The 18,734-nt window shown below is 49.8% G+C and overlaps 3 protein-coding genes and 1 pseudogene across 6 annotated transcripts; 2 read left to right on the forward strand and 2 right to left on the reverse strand.

Moving 5' to 3' along the window:
- Rps25-ps2 (ribosomal protein S25, pseudogene 2) lies at positions 938-1,392 on the reverse strand (annotated as a pseudogene).
- On the forward strand, positions 3,046-7,914 carry Ly6g6f (lymphocyte antigen 6 family member G6F). The gene is made up of 5 exons (NM_001003691.1): positions 3,046-3,136; positions 4,885-5,214; positions 5,305-5,568; positions 7,540-7,698; positions 7,844-7,914. The coding sequence occupies exons 1-5, from the start codon at positions 3,079-3,081 to the stop codon at positions 7,912-7,914; spliced, it is 882 nt and encodes a 293-aa protein (NP_001003691.1). The 5' UTR covers positions 3,046-3,078.
- Positions 7,560-17,966, forward strand: Ly6g6d (lymphocyte antigen 6 family member G6D). Of its 2 annotated transcripts, NM_001412147.1 has the most exons (5): positions 7,560-7,698; positions 7,844-7,910; positions 8,067-8,296; positions 15,337-15,474; positions 17,558-17,966. In NM_001412147.1, the coding sequence occupies exons 4-5, from the start codon at positions 15,345-15,347 to the stop codon at positions 17,767-17,769; spliced, it is 342 nt and encodes a 113-aa protein (NP_001399076.1). In that variant the 5' UTR covers positions 7,560-7,698; positions 7,844-7,910; positions 8,067-8,296; positions 15,337-15,344; the 3' UTR covers positions 17,770-17,966. The 2 variants fall into 2 exon arrangements, with proteins under 2 accessions (NP_001399076.1, NP_001001970.1); NM_001001970.2 differs by lacking the exons at positions 7,560-7,698; positions 7,844-7,910; positions 8,067-8,296 and adding an exon at positions 15,158-15,240.
- On the reverse strand, positions 10,282-13,508 carry Ly6g6e (lymphocyte antigen 6 family member G6E). Of its 3 annotated transcripts, XM_039098955.2 has the most exons (4): positions 13,382-13,508; positions 12,209-12,311; positions 11,401-11,526; positions 10,282-11,304 (listed from the first exon to the last, which is right to left on the reverse strand). In XM_039098955.2, exons 1-4 carry the CDS (start codon positions 13,382-13,384, stop codon positions 11,081-11,083), a joined length of 456 nt encoding a protein of 151 aa, XP_038954883.1. In that variant the 5' UTR covers positions 13,385-13,508; the 3' UTR covers positions 10,282-11,080. The 3 variants fall into 3 exon arrangements, with proteins under 3 accessions (XP_038954883.1, XP_038954881.1, NP_001001972.1); XM_039098953.2 differs by having other exon boundaries at positions 10,282-11,526; NM_001001972.1 differs by lacking the exon at positions 13,382-13,508 and having other exon boundaries at positions 10,586-11,304; positions 12,209-12,322.
- Positions 17,967-18,734: the final 768 nt, after the last annotated feature.

The following is an 18,734-nucleotide window of genomic DNA, read 5'->3' on the forward strand; positions in this document are numbered from 1 at the left end:
GGCAGCGAGAGATGGGTGTGTTAACAGATGGGTCTCTTGAATTCCAGGCCACCCTCATCTATATGTGTAGTGCGTTCTAGGCCAGTCAGGGCTATATAGAGAAATCTCGGTCAAAGGGCTAGGGTTGGTGGCCGGAGGGATAGCTCAACGTTTAAGGGCACTGGCTGCTTTTTCAGAGGTACTGTGTACAATTCTCAGCAACCACGTGATGGCTAATGATCTGGTTCCCCACCTTGGACATAGAGATATACATGCAGATTGAGTACACATATACGTAAAAATAAACACATCTTTAAAATAAAGGGGGGGGGGGCAGTGCTGGAGAGATGGCTCAGTGGTAAAGAGCACTGATTGCTCTTCCAGAGGTCCTGAGTTCAACTCCCAGCAACCATATGGTAGCTCACAACCGTCTGTCATGAGATCCAGTGCCCTCTTCTGGTGTGTCTAAAGACAGCTACAGTATACTCATACATAAAATAAATTTTAAAAAATCTACTGTGTGTATATATATCACAGTTAAAAAAAATCAAAGTGCTAGGATTAAAGGCATCACCACCACACCAAGTCCTGCCTGTTCCCATATTTTAAAATTACATGTGTATGTATTCATATGTATACACAGCCTGCATGTCTGAGAGTTTCGGATTCATGCCATTGGCAGAGGAGATTTTAAGACAGCCTCGTAGTGATTCTGTCATGTGGTTGTTATAGGTCGCCCCTATGCAGATCTACGATGAAAGGGATCAAGCTAGTAAGCAACACCCTTCCATGGTCCCTGTAGCTTCTTCTGCCTCCAGGTTTCTGACCTGCTTGAGTTACCATCTTGAGTTTACTGATGAACTGTGATATGGAGGTGTAAGCCCAATAAACCCTTTCCTCCCCAAGTTGCTTTGGTCATGGTGTTTCACCACAGCAACATATCCTTTTTTTTTTTTTTGATTCAATAAAGTTTTGTTTTCCCAAATGCACAACTGATTGAACCTGTTTATGCATCTTCACCAGCAGCTGGGGCATCCCCGGGCCCTTCGTGTTTCTGGTATCAACTACTTGGGCTCTGTACTTTGAAGCCAGCCTCCTAAGTCCTTTACCAAGTAGCTCCTGAGGGGCTGCCCCAGCCTCGGACCCTCGAATCTCCATTCTCTCGGAGACCACATCTGGAGTCATACGCTGTAGTTGGGAATTTCCTTAAAGAGCTTGTCATAAGTAGCTTTGTCAAACAGGACGAGGTTGTCCGGCTTGTCCCGAACTTTACCACTTCTTTGGTGGCCTTGCCACCAGATTTATTAACTGGATCTTTGTCTATTTTGACTTCCTGGATCTTTCTTCCTCTTTTTGTAGTCTTTGGGTGGCATGGTGAACTTCAGAGAGTAGTGTGGACCCCTGTGGCCTCACTAAGATGTCAGGGGGGAAAAGGTATTCACAGCAATATTAACCTGGACTTAGACACTTTATTATGGATCCCCCCCCCCAGCTGTTTGTTTTTGTTTGTTTTTCTTTTTTTTTTTTTTTTTTTTTTTTTTGGTTCTTTTTTTTTCGGAGCTGGGGACCGAACCCAGGGCCTTGCGCTTCCTAGGTAAGCGCTCTACCACTGAGCTAAATCCCCAGCCCCTTGTTTGTTTTTCAAGGCAGAGTCTCACTATGTAGTCCTGGCCGTCCTGGAACTCACTATGCAGACCAGGCTGACCTCAAACTCACAGAGGTCTGCTTGCCTCTGCCTCATGAGTGCTCACCACCACACCTGCCTTAGTGATGAGACACCATTAACTTCGTCTTCCACATCACAGTCTATCACCGAGGGGAGTCAAGGTAGGAGCGCAGGTAAGGCAGGACCTGGAGGCCAGTGCAGGAACCGTGGAGGAGTTCTGCTTACTGGCTTGAGCAATCACTCAGTCTACTTTCGTATACCATTCAGACCGACTGCCCAGGGTGGCACCATCCACAGTGAGCTAAGCCCTCCTGCATCCTGGCCGATCCTGTGACAGCATTTTCTGGAATAAGATTCCAGGTTGGTTCTTCCCACCATGTCCTTCCATGAAAAGTTAACATTGAGAACTTGTCAGCCCATCGTATGTCGTGAAGGTCGGAGGACAATTTGGTGGGGGGGGGGGGCTAGTTCTTTCCTCCCACCCTGTGGATCCTGAGGATTGAGCCCTGGTTGCTAAGCCATCTCACCAGCCCAAAGAAAAATAGTTTAATGGCTGGGGGTATAACTCCGCCGGCAAATAACTTGCTCTGTATTTGAAACAAGTAACTAGCTGTTTGTAACGATGCACGCCTGTCATCTCATACCTTGGGAGGCAGATGATCAGGAATTCAAGGTCATCTCTGGCTACACAGTGGGTTTGAAGCCAACCTGGACAGCTTGAAACTCCAACTTGAAAACCCATCTCAAAAAGGAAAAAAAAAAAAGCCGGGTTGGGGATTTAGCTCAGTGGTAGAGCGCTTGCTTAGCAAGCACAAGGCCCTGGGTTCGGTCCCCAGCTCCAAAAAAAGAAAAGAAAAGAAAAGAAAAGAAAAAGCCAAAAAAGCACTAACTACCTAAATACGTTATAAACAATCAGAAGTGTATAAAGATCTGCCTCTGAGCCCGGGCACCCATGGATCACCCAGGTCCCTGCTGCACATCTCCTTGAGTAACAGCTGAAGACACTCCTGGGGGGCTCTGCAACGGTCTCTGACGTCCCAGGTAACCACAGGAACAGTCGTCTGAGCTCACTTATGGCCTGGATGTACAGCTTTGTGCTGGGGGCCAAGGACATCATTAGGCAAAGCCATTTGGCTCTTGGCTGATGTCTCGGGGAGAGACGAGAAGCTACAGAAGGTGGAGAAGAGGAAGGCATCCGGGATTCCTTCCACACGAGAGCAGCTTGCATGGGGACCTGACTCCGAGAGTGGAAAAATGGAAGTTCCCTCCCCCCCCCCCCCGAGATGACATGCAACTGAGTTTTATCTTTCCGCACTCTCACGTCTCCAGAGGCCAAGTGGTCCAGCCCAGGGACTGTGGGACTTTATCTGTGTTCTGCTTCCTCCTCGGAAACACCAGGCCTTTGGAGTAGGGGAACTCGGCAGGCTCTCCCCATGGCGATGGTAGTATTCCTCCTCCTGTACTTGTGCGGGCACCCTCAGGCTGCTGCAGGTAAGGGGCAGGAGGTGGGGGGCTTCTGCAGCTACTAAAATGGTTGAGAGGGACCTCTGCTGCTTCTGCAGATGCACATGATTCAAGAAGACAGATTTCCCTCGCTTGAACCCTCTTTGCCTTTAGTTCTGGGGAGACCCAGAGGCACCATGGGCCTAGGTTATATACAGTTTCCTGTATTTTTAAGAGAGATAAATGTTGTCGAGTCTGAGGATCTAGCTCAGAGAGCGCTTGCCTGGCATGTGTAGAGTTCTCAGTTCATCTCCAGCCAAGAGTTTGATCTCTTATTACCACATAAACTTGGCTGGTGTGCTATGCCTGTAATCCCAGAACCCGGTGATCCAGGTAACCCTCAACCACATAGTTAATTGAGGACACAAGATGAGGGTCCTGCTATGTGGCTGTGGTGGCGAACCTTCTGGTTCACATACCTTTAGGCATGTCTGTCTTTCCAGAGTTTTAACCTGAGGAGGGAAAAGCGTCCTTGAATGTGGGTGGTACCACCCAGTGGGCTGGGGTCATAGGCTAGTAATAAAAACGGGAAAAGGAAAGGCCAATCCCCACTCTCTGCTCCGAAGTCCATCCAAATCCAAGCATGTTTCAACCACCATAAATCTCCTGCTAGGATGGGCTTAAACCATGAGCCAAAAAGAAATCTTAACTTCCAGCAGGGCAGTGGTGGTGCATGCCTTTGATCCCAGCATTCAGGAGGCAGAGGCAGGCTGCTCTTTTAGTTCGAGGACAGCTTGGTCTACGTACAGAGTGAGTTCCCGGACGGCCAGTGCTGCCCAGAGAAACTTTGTCTCGAAAAACCAAATAATAATAACAATAATGATAATGATAATGATCATCATCATCATTTCCTCTTCCTTCTCCTCTTCCTCTTCCTCCTCTCCCTCCTCCTCCTCCTCCCCTAAGTTGCTTTAGACTTTAGCCTGGTGTTTTTGTCAAATCAGTGAGAAAAGTCACAGTAGCCCAGCTGGTCTTGAACTCTCAGCTGAAGTGTTTTCCTCCTTCACGTGCTTCTGAACGCTGTGACTGCAGGTGTACCACCACACCCAGCTTCCAGCTCCCTTATTTTATTTTTATTTCCGGTTGTTTGTTTTGAGACAGGGTTTATAGCTTTATAGCAGCCTCGGCTGTTATGTATTTTATTACATAAATATGCAATATATTTATTATATAGTGCAACCCCTCCTCCTCAGCCTCCCACGTGCTCGAATCACTTGTGTGCTACCTGGCTTCGTTCCCTTCAGGGAATAAAAACAGAAGTGTGTGAAGAGAGAAGGGACTTTGCCAACGACTGTGGCCTCCTTCTATCCTGGCCCGGGCAGAACCTCTCACTGGCAAGGAAAGAAAGAAAGCCTTTCTATTCTTTACCTCCCGTCCCCAACGCTTTCTGGGACTGGTGTATCCCGGGTAGCCTTGAATTCATTAAGCAGCTGAGGGATGACATGGAACTTCTGATCTTCCTGTCTCTGGGTTCTGGGATCACAGGTCTGCACCCACACATTCAGTTTATGGGTTTAAACACGCTGGGGACCAAACACTAGGCAAGCACTTTATGGGCAAAGCTGCGTTCCCAGCCCACTCCCCTTTCTTTCAAGCAGTCACTTGAGAAATGTGTGCTCCCTGGTTAAACCAGTGCCTGGAGACCCCAGAAGGAAAGGAAGGCAGGAGTTAGAGATAAAGTAGGGGCTCGCTGCAGGCCAGGACAACTGTAGTCTGACAGTGCTCTTTCTCCACAGACAACATCCAGACCCTCTATGTACCCTCAGGAGAGTCCATGGAGATGCCGTGCCCTTCACCCCCCTCCCTACTTGGGGGCCAACTTCTAACTTGGTTCCGCAGCCCCGTATCAGGCTCCTCCACCATTTTGGTGGCCCAGGTCCAAGTAGACAGGCCAATCTCAGACCTTGGGAAAGCTGACCCTGATTCCAGGTTCAAAGTCCTTGGAAATTATTCCCTGCGGCTGGAGGGGTCCAGAGATGAAGACGCAGGACGGTACTGGTGTACTGTTATGGACCAGAACCACAAGTACCAGAACTGGAGGGTGTATGATGTCTCTGTGCTCAAAGGTGAGCTGGGGGCGGGGTCTGAAGACCTTTCTGGACCCTGGAGGTCAGGGAAAGCCACAAGAAACTGAGGAGCCCCTCTCTCCTCTCCAGGATCCCAGTTCTCCGTGAAGTCTCCAGACGGTCTCTCTTGCTCTGCCCTCCTGTGCTCTGTGGTCCCCGCCAGGCGTCTGGACTCCGTGACCTGGCTAGAGGGAAGGAATCCTGTGAGAGGACATGCCCAGTACTTCTGGGGAGAAGGGGCCGCCCTGCTCTTGGTGTGCCCTACAGAGGGGGTTCCTGAGACCAGGAGCCGTAGGCCGAGGAACATTCGCTGCCTTATGCCACAGAACAAAAGATTCAGCTTTAGCGTGGCAGGTAAAATGAACGTGGGAATGGAGACGGGCGTTCTCTCCATCCTGTCTCTCAAAGTTGGGAGTGAGGGCAGATCCCACCAGTAACTTCCTAAGGGGGCGGCTCCCCAACCCTCTCATTGACCAAGTCTATCACAAAGAATAGTTGATTAAACCAACTTCCTGGTTCTCCACACCAGACCAGGAACCAAGGCCTACTCCGGTGGGATATACCACTGTTTAGAAAGGGGTTTAATCTAGGGCTGAAGAGAGAACCCAGCCAAGTAAAGTGCTTGCAACCCAAATGTGAGAATCCCGAGTTTGAACTCAGGAGTCACAAAAAAAGAGCCAGTCGTGATGATGGCAACTTGTAGTCCCAACACCAGGGAGACTGAGGCAGATGGGTCCCTGGGGCTCTACGGCCAGCCAGTCTGGCCTGTTTCGTGAACTCCAGGCCAGTGACAGACTACATCTCACACACTAAGGTGGATGTCTCCTAAGGAAAAACACTGGCAGTTGCCCTCTAGCAGTCACGCATGTGTTTGCGTGCCCACACTCACATGAGCACAAACACAGGCATACACACACACAAGAAAGAAATAGGCTGACTTAAGCAGGGCATGGTGGCACATACCTCTTAGCACATGGGAGGTAGTAGGAGGATCAAAAGTTCGAGAACAGCCTTGGCTATAGAGCGAGTTCAAAACCAGCCTGCTTCTCTAAAAATAATTAAAATCATCAAAATAAAAGACATAGGGCCTGTGCTATAATCCTAGCTCTCAGGAGACAGAGGCAGTCAATATCTGTGAGTTAAAGGCCAACCTGGTCTACACAGCAAATTTTAGGCCAACCAGGGATAGAGAGAGAGGCCCTGTTCCCTCGTTCTCCCTACCCCTACCAAAAGAGAAAGACAAGAAATAGGTCAGAATACAAGCCAAGCACAGTGGTACACACTTCAGTCCCAGGACTCAGAAGGCTGACACAGGAGTTCAAAGCCCGTCTGGACTCCCATCTCAAGAACAAACAGAAGAGACTAATCTATTATTTGTGTGGACTTTCCCCTCGCAGAGAGGAAATACACAGGGATTTCTGGGATGCTGACTTCTGAAGAAGGGGTCGCATATCCTGTGGTATAATGGTCTATTGATAGGGAAGACCGAAGCAGAAAGTGGATAATTGTTATTCAAAATAAAGGGCCATTGTATAGAGAATGAACGCTACCAGATGGAGAATGACCCATTTATCAGTCAGAGAGAGGAGCAAACGGCCATTGTTGCAAGACTGCAAGGCCTAGAGGATGATGGATGAATAAGGAATTGGGGAAATGCAAACTCTAAAGCACTCTTTTTTTTTCTTTTTTCCATTTGCATGTGTGTGATGTGCACATGTGTGTGATTTGCACTCGTGCATCCATATTTGCATGTGTGTGACTTGCATTGTGTGATGTGCATGTGTGTGATGTGCATGTGTGTTATTTGCACGTGTGCATGCATATTTGCACGTGTGTGACATGCATGTATGTGATATGCATGTGTGTGATGTGCACGTGTGGTGTGCATGTGTGTGGTATGCATGTGTGTGATGTGCACGTGTGTGGTGTGCATGTGTATGATGTGCACATGTGTGGTGTGCATGTGTGTGATGTGCACATGTGTGGTGTGTATGTGTGTGATGTGCATATGTGTGTGTGTGTGATGTGCATGTGTGTGACTTGAACGTGTGTGATGTGCACGTGTGTGATGTGCACCTGTGTGATGTGCACATGTGTGGTATGCATGTGTGTGATGTGCACGTGTGTGGTATGCATGTGTGTGATGTGTACCTGTGTGATGTGCACATGTGTGGTATGCATGTGTGTGATGTGCACGTGTGTGGTCACTGCCTGTCATTCTTCTTTTCCTGTATTTTTGTTTTGTTTTTCGGAGCCACGCTTACTAGGCAAGCGCTCTACCACTGAGCTAAATCCCCAACCCCTCTTCTTTTCCTGTTATGGCAGCTCCTGCAGAACCCCCTCCCACTGTTTGTGCCCCTCTCCCGAGCTGGGATGTGTCCTGGATACTGATGCTGTTGTTCGCAGCAGGCCAAGGGGTCACCATCATAGCCCTCAGCATAGTGATCTGGAGGCATCAGAGGGCCCAGGGGACTCAGGACAGAGGTGAGTCTTTTCCCAGAGAGGTCATCCGGCTGTGAGGCAGAGTGTTAGGCTCACATCTAGAGCCTGCCTACTCTCTAGGGGAGGGGAGGCAAGGAAAATACCTGAATTACCTGGTGACTTCATAGTCTATGGCTTCTTCCCCCAGAACCCTCGATTCCCCATTTCAAGCCTGAAGTTCAGGTCTATGAGAACATCCACTTGGCCCGCCTTAGGTAAGGGACAACTAGAGGAGGGAGCCTTAAATCCCTGAGGGGCTGAGCGTGGGAGATTGTTGCCTGGAACCTGGGGTTGGATTACAGGTGGGAGTCCTGGCTCCCGAGGAAGTCCAGGAGCTTTAACATAGCCTTTTGCTTTTGCAAACTCTACAGCCCACCCACCCACAAGACCAGGTGATCTCGGAGAAACTTGCCTCTGGAAGCCTGACCAACAGTCCCCTGTCTCTGGCACCTGGTCCCTGAAGAATTCCCTGGAAACCTTGGTGAAGGGGTGTGACTGAGGGTGCGACTCCTACTAGGCTTCCAACAGCCACCAGGCTGGAGGGGCCAGGTCAACATAAGGAAGGGAGTAACATCATTCTGTGACGTCACCTACAAAAAAGGTGTGGTCTCCTGTCTTAAAGCATCCAGCAGAGCAGGGGCTCAGAGGGAGGAGGGAGTATTATGGGGTCTAGAGTCTGTTGGCAGGAGGGACAGAAGAGCCCAGAGACATGAGAAGTGGTGGGGCATAGGTATGTGTGTGGGGAGGAACAAGGGAGAGAGATGTTGACAGACCCAGATGCAGAGTCTGGAAAATAGGAACCCTAAATGGCAGGTGTGGGAGACAGAGAAAGCAGAAGACTTAATGGGCTTCTGGGTAACTCTCCCCTCCCCTCCCCCTCCCGTCCCCTCCCCATGTTCTTTGCACAAAGGGAAGCTGAGAGGGAACAAGACCTCTTTAATCAGGCCCCAGACTTCCTCTGATGGAACAAGAGGGTGACAAGCCTAAATGGGAATTCCTGTCCTCAGCCCCACTGGGGGGGCACTGTCCTTATCCCGGCACACACACAAACCCCACTCTGTGGTTCTCTATAGAAGCTTATCACGTCTGACTCGCTGTGAGCTCTGCCCTCCAACCCCCCAGTCCCTTGCTATCCCCCTGGGTGGCAGAAGCATACACAGGGTTGGCAGATACGTCCCTAATGGAGTGAGTACCTCCAGGCTTGTCTGAAGAGAGGAACTGAAAGAGGGTTCAGTGCTCCCAAAGAAGTCAGTCCCTAACCTCCAGAAATAAGCGAGGCCCCAGACCACACACCCTTCACACCCCAACCCCCTCACAAGCAGCTCTGCCAGGTGCCCCTTTTGACTCTCAGTTCAAGCTTGGCTCTCAAAGGAGAGCACAAGCTTCTGGGATCTCACCTGCAGCCTACAGACTGCAGCAGCTCAGGCCCGGGTGTTGGCAGGAAAGAGGATGACAGCCACATAGATGGAAGCTGGGGTTGGGGAGCACCGTTCAGGGTCTAGTGTGGCAGCCCAACCCACCAAGCTGTTATAATTCACTCTTATTTGTGTGTGTGCATATGTGTGTGTGCATGTGTGTGTGCATATGTGTGTGTGCATATGTGTGGGTGCATGTGTGTGTGCATATGTGTGTGTGCATGTGTGTGTGCATGTGTGTATGCATATGTGTGCATGTGTGTGTGCATATGTGTGGGTGCATGTGTGTGCATATGTGTGTGTGCATGTGTGTGTGCATGTGTGTGTGCATGTGTGTGTGCATGGGTGTGTGCATATGTGTGTGTGCATGTGTGTGGGTGCATGTGTGTGTGCATGTGTGTGTGTGCATATGTGTGTGTGCATATGTGTGTGTGCATGTGTGTGTGCATATGTGTGTGCATTTCTGTGTGCATATGTGTGTGTGCATGTGTGTGTGCATATGTGTGGGTGCATGTGTGTGCATATGTGTGTGTGCATATGTGTGTGTGCATGTGTGTGTGCATGTGTGTGGGTGCATGTGTGTGCATATGTGTGTGTGCATGTGTGTGCATGTGTGTGTGCATATGTGTGGGTGTCTATGTGTGTGTGCATGTGTGTGTGTGCGCATGTGTGTGTGCGATGTATACATACAACCGCACATGCGCGCACACCAGTGCACAGACAGAAGACCTCAGATGTCCTTAGTCCTTATTCCATGGAGCTGGTGGCCAGCAATCCCCACAGGGTCTCTGCCCCTCACTTGGCACCGAGTTACAAGCACTCGTGTGTGGTTATACCTGGCTTTTTATTTTAATTTAAAAAAATTTTATGTGTCCTGTGTCCTAGTGTTCTGCCTCCATGCACACCCATAAGCCACATCGTGTTTAGTAACTAAGGAGTCCAGGAGAAAGCGAGAGCGAGCACGGGATTTCCCAGAACTGGAATTGCACATGCGTGTGAATCACATTGGCGCTGGGAACTAAACCTCTGGGCCTCTGCAGGAAGGAACAGCCGGTGCTCTTGGTCACTGAGCTTTTAAAGTGGGTGCCTGTATCCAAAACAAGGTTCTGGTGCTTAGACGGCACACACTGGTACCCAGGGAGTCATCTGTTCTGCCCACTGTAGTTCATTCTTTTTTTTTTTAATTTTTTTTTAAGATTTATTTATTCATTTATTATATATAAGTACACTGTAGCTGTCTTCAGATACACCAGAAGAGGGCATCGGATCTCTTTACAGATGGTTGTGAGCCACCATGTGGTTCCTGGGAATTGAACTCAGGACCTCTGGAAGAGCAGTTGGGTGCTCTTAACCGCTGAGCCATCTCTCCAGCCCGCTGTAGTTCATTCTTAAAGGTGCACCCTCATGTGTTTCACCAACACCACTGCATGGGTCCTTACCAGGTTCACACACAACTCTCTCACTATTTTTACATCTTATTGACCGACTGATTGATTGATGGGTGGTGTAGGGGGTAGAACCCAGGGCCCTGTGTATGGTAGGCAAGCACTCAATGAGCTATCTCTACCCAACAGCCCGTTTTATTAAATACACTCTTTATGGCTCCCCAAGGTAGCCCTCTGTTCTTGAGACCCTCAGGCACCAAGTCTCATTTCCCTTCGCAGTACTCTATTTCTCACCAGCCCCAGTGCCACTTCTGTCCCTTTGCCTGGGACCCCACGGCTCATTCAGGGTAGCTGACCTGGGACATGTAGGTTAAAGGCAGCCAGGGTCTCTTATGAGGTGAGGTTCTGGACACTTGCATGCGGGAAGCGGAACTCCAGCTGTAGGAACCGGATCTGTACTGGGTTCGGTGGCTGAGGTTTTTATACAAAGTGATGTTCTTGGGTGTGTCTCAAGGGCGTCTGTGCAGGTGTTTTCATGCCCACGGTGACACTGGAGTCCCGGGCTGACAGTCGTGGACGCACGGGCTAGAGGACGATATGTACTCTCCAGCCAAAGATGGCTGCAAGGGGTAGCAGAGTCATGAGGGGAAGGCTGGGGGGTCGCTGTGAGGCAGCAGTGTTGCACAGATCCTGCTCACAGCACTGATGCTGGAGAGTGTAGGACCGTGACCAGTAGGTAGTATGGCCCAGCAGAGGGCACTGGGCTCTTGGGAGGCAGCCTTTCCGCTCGATGACATCCTTGTTTTGCTCTGCGGGACAAAAGAGCTGAGGTTGGGGCGGCAGGAACGGCAGAAAAGAGAGAGTTGAGGAGCCACCCCCAAGAAGGGCCATACGACCAGTCCTACCTGAGGTGCCAACACTGACACCGCACACCTCATCTTCCCGACACTCCGTGAGAACAGGGTAGCAGGGCTTGGCAAAGCTGCAGGTGTAACAGTGGAGTCGTCCTCTGGTTGGGGAAGTGGTGAGACCTGTTGGGTCAGCAGAGATCAAGGCAGGAAGGAGAAGGTAAAAGGCAAAGACCAGACCTCCGGGACACACAGAGGGCTGACACACAAAGGAGGAAGAGAGACCTAAAACAGAAGCAGACGGGAATATAAAATAGCTGAGGGAAGAGGGTGAGAAGAATCAGGCAGAAACGAGAGGGACACAGTGACCAGGACAGACAGACAGACAGACAGGAACAGACGGTGCCAAGAGAAACAAGTCAGCAGAAAGGGATACAAAAAGCCAGGCCCTCGGTCCCCAGCTCTGAAAAAAAGAAAAAGGAAAAAAAAAAAAAAAAAAAAAAAAAAAAAAGCCAGGCCCATGAGCAGGAAAGGGAGACCCAAAGTGAAGTAAATGGTGAAGTCAGGAGGAAACAGGAGCCGGCATTGACAGAGGCACTGAGCACAGAGGTGGATGTGAGAGGCAAAGGGTGGGAACCGAGAGCCGTCCACAAATGCTTCCCCTCCCTCTGGCCTTTTGAGACACAGCTCTACATAGCCCAGGCTGGCCTGGGAGTCCAGATCCTCCTGCCTCAGATTCCCAACGTCCTAAAGTCTCCCCGTTTCTCTTCACCTCTGTCAGCTCCCTTTCCGCAGTCCATTTCGCCCTTGCACCAGCTCCAGTCCCAGCCCTCTGCTCCTTGTGGACTCCCCAGTCTACCCTTACCCAGTGTCCCCGAGAGGAACAGGAGGCCAAGGAAGGCGCTGGACAGCCCCATGGCAGGAACGGCTCTGCAGTCTGGAAGACCTGTACCCAAAGTCAGACACACCTGCCCAAGACGGGGAGGAACCAGCAAACAAACAGACCAAGAGAGAAAGAATCTGGGGTGTGGAGAAGCGAGGAGGATTGCCACAGCCCTCTGTTCCCACACCTGAGTCTCTCGCTCCTGCCCATGCTTGCCTTGAGGGTCTTCTGTTTGTTTGCTCCCTGTTTGTTAACTCAACCCAGCTGTCTGCCTCTCTAGACTTGTGTCTGCCGCCCTCCCTCCAGCCTCCTCCCTCCCTCCTTATCAAGCTGTTCTCGGTTCTCTCGTTGGTTTTTACTCTCTTTTTCTGTTTGTCTTGTTTTTCTTTTTTTGTTTTCGTCTGTTCCCATCAGAGCATGTATGCCTCTCAAGGTCACACTCTGAACCCTCCCCTACCCTAGATATCGTAGTCCTGTTTGTGTGTGGCATCAACAAAGCCCACCCACCCATTCCCACACCCCACCCCACCCACCAAGCCCAGCTGTTGGGGGGCCCTACCCCGCCAGGCTCTCATGCCTTTGATTCACTTCCCCAACCCCAAGCTTCAACACTGCTACCCCATAATTATCCCTCCTGACTTTACCACCTCAGTCACAGGGAAGAATTAACCAGGAGCCGGGCCGGAAGGATAAATGTCCTTCCTCTAAGAAGAAATTGGAAAAACAGACTGGATAGTTTTCCAGGAGGGACAGTGACTGTAAAGGACGATAGGGATTAAGAGACTGAGCAGGGACAGGGAGTTTTAGAGTGTCTCTTCAGGGCTGGAGACTTGGCTCAGTGGTTAGAGCACTGAGTGCCCTTCCAGAGTTTCTGAGTTCGATTCCCAGCAACCACATGGCGGCTCACAACCATCTGTCATGGGATCCGACGCCCTCTTCTGGTGTGTGTGAAGATAGCTACAGTGTACTCATATATAATAAATAAATAAATCTTTAGAGGGTTTATCCAAATCCCCAGCACCAACAAAAGAACCACTGACCAAGAGGGCCACGGCAAGGAGGAGGGTGGTGGGCATCTCAGCATCTCAGCACCTACCTGAAAATGGCTCCAGACCCCACAAAGCTTCCCTGTGTAGGAATTCTACCAGTACTTACCATATCAGAAATTAAACGGCCCCTGAGCTCGTTCAGTAGGTAAAAGTGCCTGTGGTGTAAGCTGAGGGCCTGGGCTTGAACCCCAGAACCCACATAAAGGTGGAAGACAGAGTCCACTGAACAGAGATGTCCTCTGGTCCCCACAAGTGCTCAACAGCATGCATTCACCTGCACTCACAAGGAGACAAATAATACATTCATTAGCTTATTGTTTGGGCCTTCCTTGATTGACTGGGACGTCACTATGCAGGTTGGCCTTGAACTCACAAAGATCCACCTGCCTCTGGACATGCACTAACACACACACACACACACACACACACACACACACACACACACACACACTTGTTCTCTGTCACACACACTCCTCTGTGTGTGTGTGTGTGTGTGTGTGTGTGGTGTGTGTGTGTAGTGTGTGGTGTGTGGTGTGTGTGGTATGTGTGTTTGTGTGTGTGTGTGTGTGTGTGTGTGTGTGTAGATAGATGCATGTGAGTGCAGAAGCCCAGAGGCCAGAAAAGACATTGGATCCTCCGGAGCTGTGGTTACTACTACTCAACATAGATATTGGGAAAGGAACCTGTTCTTCCAAAAGAGCAGCAAGTATTCTTATCACCAAGTTATCTATCTCTTCAGCCCTAAGTAAAACTTTTTTTTAAAAAAAAGGAACTAAGGGGCTCAACAATTTAGAGCACTTGCTGCTCTTGCAGAGGATCCGAGTTCAAGTCCCAGTACCCACATGGTGGCTCACAACCGACTGGTAACTCCAGTCCCAGAGCAGTGGGTGCGTCTTCTGGCACTAGGCACACACACTAGGCACACGGGGCACATTACACACAGGCAAAACATTCATTTACATATAATAAATCTTTTTAAGAAAGAAATTAAAACAGGAAGGCAGGTGTGATGGCACAAGCCTATATAGTCCCAGCACACAGGCGACAGACAGGAGAATTGTCATAAATTTGAGGTTAGCCTGGACTACATGCTGAGTGGCAGGCTAGCCCAGGCTTTGTCTAAGACTGCCTCAACAAGCAAACACACACACACACACACACACACACACACACACACACACACACAATATATATATATATATATAATTTAAAACAATAAAAAACCATAAACAGGACATTTAAAATTGGTATTGAAGCCAGGCCCAGTGATTCATGCCTGTAATCCCAGCACTTGAGACTCTGAGGCAGGAGGATCAGGAGTTCAAAGCCAGCCTTGTCTCAAAACCAGCAACAATCAGCTAGCTAAATAAATAACTAAGCATGGTTATATTCATTTAACAAATAAAAAATATATTATATGTTGGGAAGGCATAGCTTTGTGAAAAGTAATAAGTACCCTGCGACGACCCGGACGGGAGAACGGCATTGTTTTACATTTCTGAGAATCCATTTAATGTCGGTCATAATCAAAGGTGGCTGGGTTTTCCTAACCTACTTCTGTGTTCCGTCTGGAATGTGGAAGAGCAAGAACAACCCTCAGATGCGGAATTGAAAAAGGAAGACCCTTGGGTTTCCGGAGGGGCTTAGGAGGCCCGGGGGGGGGGGGTCTTGGGCCACCATTCTGGAACTACTGCTGTGAAGGGGGGAGTTTGGGGCTTCAGACGACGCTCAGAGCCACCCATGGGCCCCTCCCTTTCCCCATTGGGGCCCTGGTGCTTGCTGGGGGAGACTCTTTCCTCTCTTTTTATTGCTCTATAACGCTCAAGGCGAGGGGGATATAAGGCCGGTGGAGTAGAGCCTGAGAGGGGGGTGGGCGGGAGGGAGAGGCGCTACCGGCATAAGGGAACGTGATGAACTCCCAGTTGATCGGGATCCTGTTCAGCGCCCTGCTAGGGGCTGCCCTGGGTAAGGAGGAAGCTACAGTGCCCCTGGCACGGGCCCGCCCTTCCCTCTGCTAGAACTCCTCTAAGGGCCAGATCCAGTACCTCTTTTTCCTGACAGGACAGCGCATGCGGTGCTATGACTGCGGTGGAGGCCCCAGCAACTCCTGCAAGCAGACAGTGATCACCTGTGGTGAAGGTGAGCGCTGTGGATTCCTGGACCGCAAACCTCAACCCAGCTCAGAACAAGCCAAGCAACGTGAGTCCTTGGTCGTCCACCCATCCCCCTTCCCACTGCTTCTAACCAGCCCCCTCTTCAATCCTACGGCTTCCACCCTTCCCGGGTCAGTCTGGCTCTGGGCAGATGGAGCCACTGTTGTAGCTGGGCAGTCTAACGCCCCCGGCTCCTGGCGCTGGGCCTTGAGGAGGCTCTCCCATCCCGTCTTTACTCCTCCTACAGTCCCCATAGGCCCTGACGAGAGAAGGAGCTGTCTTCTAAGATCAGAGACAAAATGTTAACCCAAACTCCAAACTTTAGCTGTCAGGCGCTGACTGAGGGCTGGAAAGGGTATGGTGTGTGTGTGTGTGTGTGTGTGTGTGTGTGCGTGTGTGTGTGTGTGTGTTTAATATTTTTGTTTGAAATCAGTTGATTTGACGGGAAAATTACAAAAGAAATGTACCGAGTTCCCATTCGTGCCCAGTTTCTTCAGGAGCTTATATTCCCGTGTCATTACCAAGATCAGAAAATGACAGTTCAATACTAATTAACCTAGACTTAGATTCTGTGGAAGACACATCTTTTTTTCTGGCCTAAGCGCAAAGCAGATACCCCACTTATTTATTTATTTATTTATTTACTTATAGTTATTATTATTATTATTATTATTATTATTATTATTATTATTATCTTCTACATTTGGTTGTTTTAGTTGACTGAACAGGACATCACTAAGTATTCTTGCCTGGCCTGGAACTTACTAGGCTGGACTTGAACTCACAAAGATCTGCCCACTCCTACTTCCTGAGTGTTAAGACTCAAGGCAGGTATGAGCCACCATGCCTTGCTTAAAATAATTTTTCATTTTAAAACTTATCTTCTGTGCATGAACATTTTTCTGTGTGAATATCCCTGCATTGTTGCCTGTGCCCTGGACAGCTCTCACCCCCACCCTACCTGTGGGGGAAAGTTGGCAGTTGGCACAGAGTCAGTGACACAGGCTCCAGAAGCAGGTGAGAATATAGTGAGCTCCTTTAATACTTTAATACCCTCCGTCCATGTCCCATTGGTTCCAAGAAAGTGTCTATTCTAAACAGTAGTTCCTGATTGGCTAGCTAGCGCTGTTTGCACCAGCAATCCTTGTCCTCTCAGGCAGTCCTCAATTAGGCCCTCCTGCAGGAATGCTGGTGTCGCAGACAGTCCTCAATTAGGTCCTCCTCAATTAGGTCCGCCAGCAGATGCTTCTGCAGCTGCACAGCCCCCAGCGTTTACATAGAGGCAGCCCTGTTGTTTTGGCTACAGTGTATCCCAGGCCTACCTGCTGCCTTCAGAGGTCAGGAGAGAGGGTAGAAGCCTCTGGAACTGGAATTATGGTTGATTGTAAGCCACCGAGCTTACAATCAGATCCTCTGGAGCTGGAGTTACAGACAGTTGTGAGCCTGCTTCGAGAACTCAGGTCCTCTGGAAGAGCAGCAAGCACTCTTAACCGCTGAGCTTCCTCTCTAGGTCTATATCTTTTATTTTTAAGACAGGGTCTCACGTCTCCCAGGCTAGCCTCAAACTTGCCCTTGACCTTGGGGCGTGTGTTACCCCATCCTGTTTATTTTGGTGGTACAGCTCGAATCCAGGACTTGCGCACTAGGCAAGCGTTTTACTAAGTGAATTTCACTTCCAGCTCTATTCACTGTTTCACTGAGGGAGGTTCTGTTTTATAGCCCAGGGTCAATGGGTCAGTCTGACTGGCCTTGAACTCCCTGCAATCCTTCTGCCTCAGCCTCCTGAGTAGCAGTTACAGGCAAGCCCTGGTATGCCCATCTTGTGTTTCATTTAGGTAACAATGCTGGGTTATCTTACAAGCTGTCCCTTTTGCATTTAGCTGTGATTTTCCCCTGTTGGGGCTGAGACATGAATGATACTGGGCTCCTGTAATATCCTAGCACCATTGCCTAGGTCAGTCTGTTGGCTCCTGTCCCTTGGTTTCAGAGAGGTGGGTTTTATTTGTTTTGAGAGAGGGCCGTGTATCTCTTTTGAGTCCCTGGACATTGTAACTGTTCTCTCTCTCTCACTGAAGGCAAGTCCTGCAGTCAGGAGTTTAACACCCCAGTGCCGTTTTTTTTTCTCTCAGCCTCTGCGACCTTGAGCCATCACTACCCAGCCTGCGTGGCCACGCATCATTGCAACCAAGTGGCCATAGAGTCAGTGGGAGACGTGACTTTTACAACCCAGAAAAACTGCTGCTTCGGAGACCTGTGCAACGGCGCCGTGGCAAGCTCCTCGACCCCATTGTGCATCTTGGCTGCAGTTACCACCCTGGCCTGGCTCTTGTCAGGACAGTAGAGCGGGAGAGTGGGACTGAGGGTAGGGAAGGGACTGAGGGACCAAGGGAGTGAGGGAGCTGGACATCCAAGGTAAGAAGATAAGCGCTCCGTTGGGTGCCGTTAAAAATGTCAGACTAGTCTAGAGATGACTGTAAAATTATTTTTTTCATTCTTTGAGGTGAGGTGCTGGGATTAAAGGTGTGAACCACCACCACCCTGATGTTCCTTTATTTTTTGAGACAAGGTTTCTCTAGGTAGCCTGGGCCATCCTGGAACTCAGTCTGTAGACCAGGCTGGCCTTGAACTCAGAGATCCACCGCCTAACTCTGCCTCTGTCTCCCAAAGGCATGTGTCACTGCTCCCAGCTTCCGGGTACCTTCCGTCGAAAAGGTTGAAGGGATGACACGGGTTATCTGGCTTCTAGTTCAGATAACAACAGTCCATCAGTGGAGCTGATCCAATGACACCCCTCAAAACAATGGAGCCTCTGTTCTAGGTGGCTCCTGGGACCTGCTGCTAGACAGACTCTTCCTTCACAGTGAGGGTCACTAGGGGGGAAGGTTGAGCAGAGGGTTACCCGTATTCCATGGTTTCCCTTCCGTATTCCATAACTGGAATATTCAGTAGGAATAGTTTGAACTGAGAAAGGAGAGTTGCTTGAATAACCCACTTAGAGAGCCACTCGGAGGTGGAAACAAGAGCCGGCTCTGTGTCTGAGCACACCTTTCCTTTCTGGGGCACCCTCAAGCTAGGCTGCACCTGCTTCTTGGCAGGGTGTAGTCTAAATTTAGGAGAAGGGTTGTTTCTCCAAACACTGGTGCCGGTGTGCCACCCTCAGGTAAAGGAAGGAAGAAAGGCTTGAAAAACCTGCTTTTCCATTTGATCCGCCCAGCCTCAGCGAAACTCCCTGGAGACCTCTTAGGCAAGCACAAGGGTGAGGCTGTGTGTGTGTGTGGGGGGGTGAGATTTCCATGGAAAGGGCCT

This window comes from Rattus norvegicus, chromosome 20, assembly GCF_036323735.1.
Source record: "Rattus norvegicus strain BN/NHsdMcwi chromosome 20, GRCr8, whole genome shotgun sequence".
Lineage (NCBI taxonomy): Eukaryota > Metazoa > Chordata > Mammalia > Rodentia > Muridae > Rattus > Rattus norvegicus.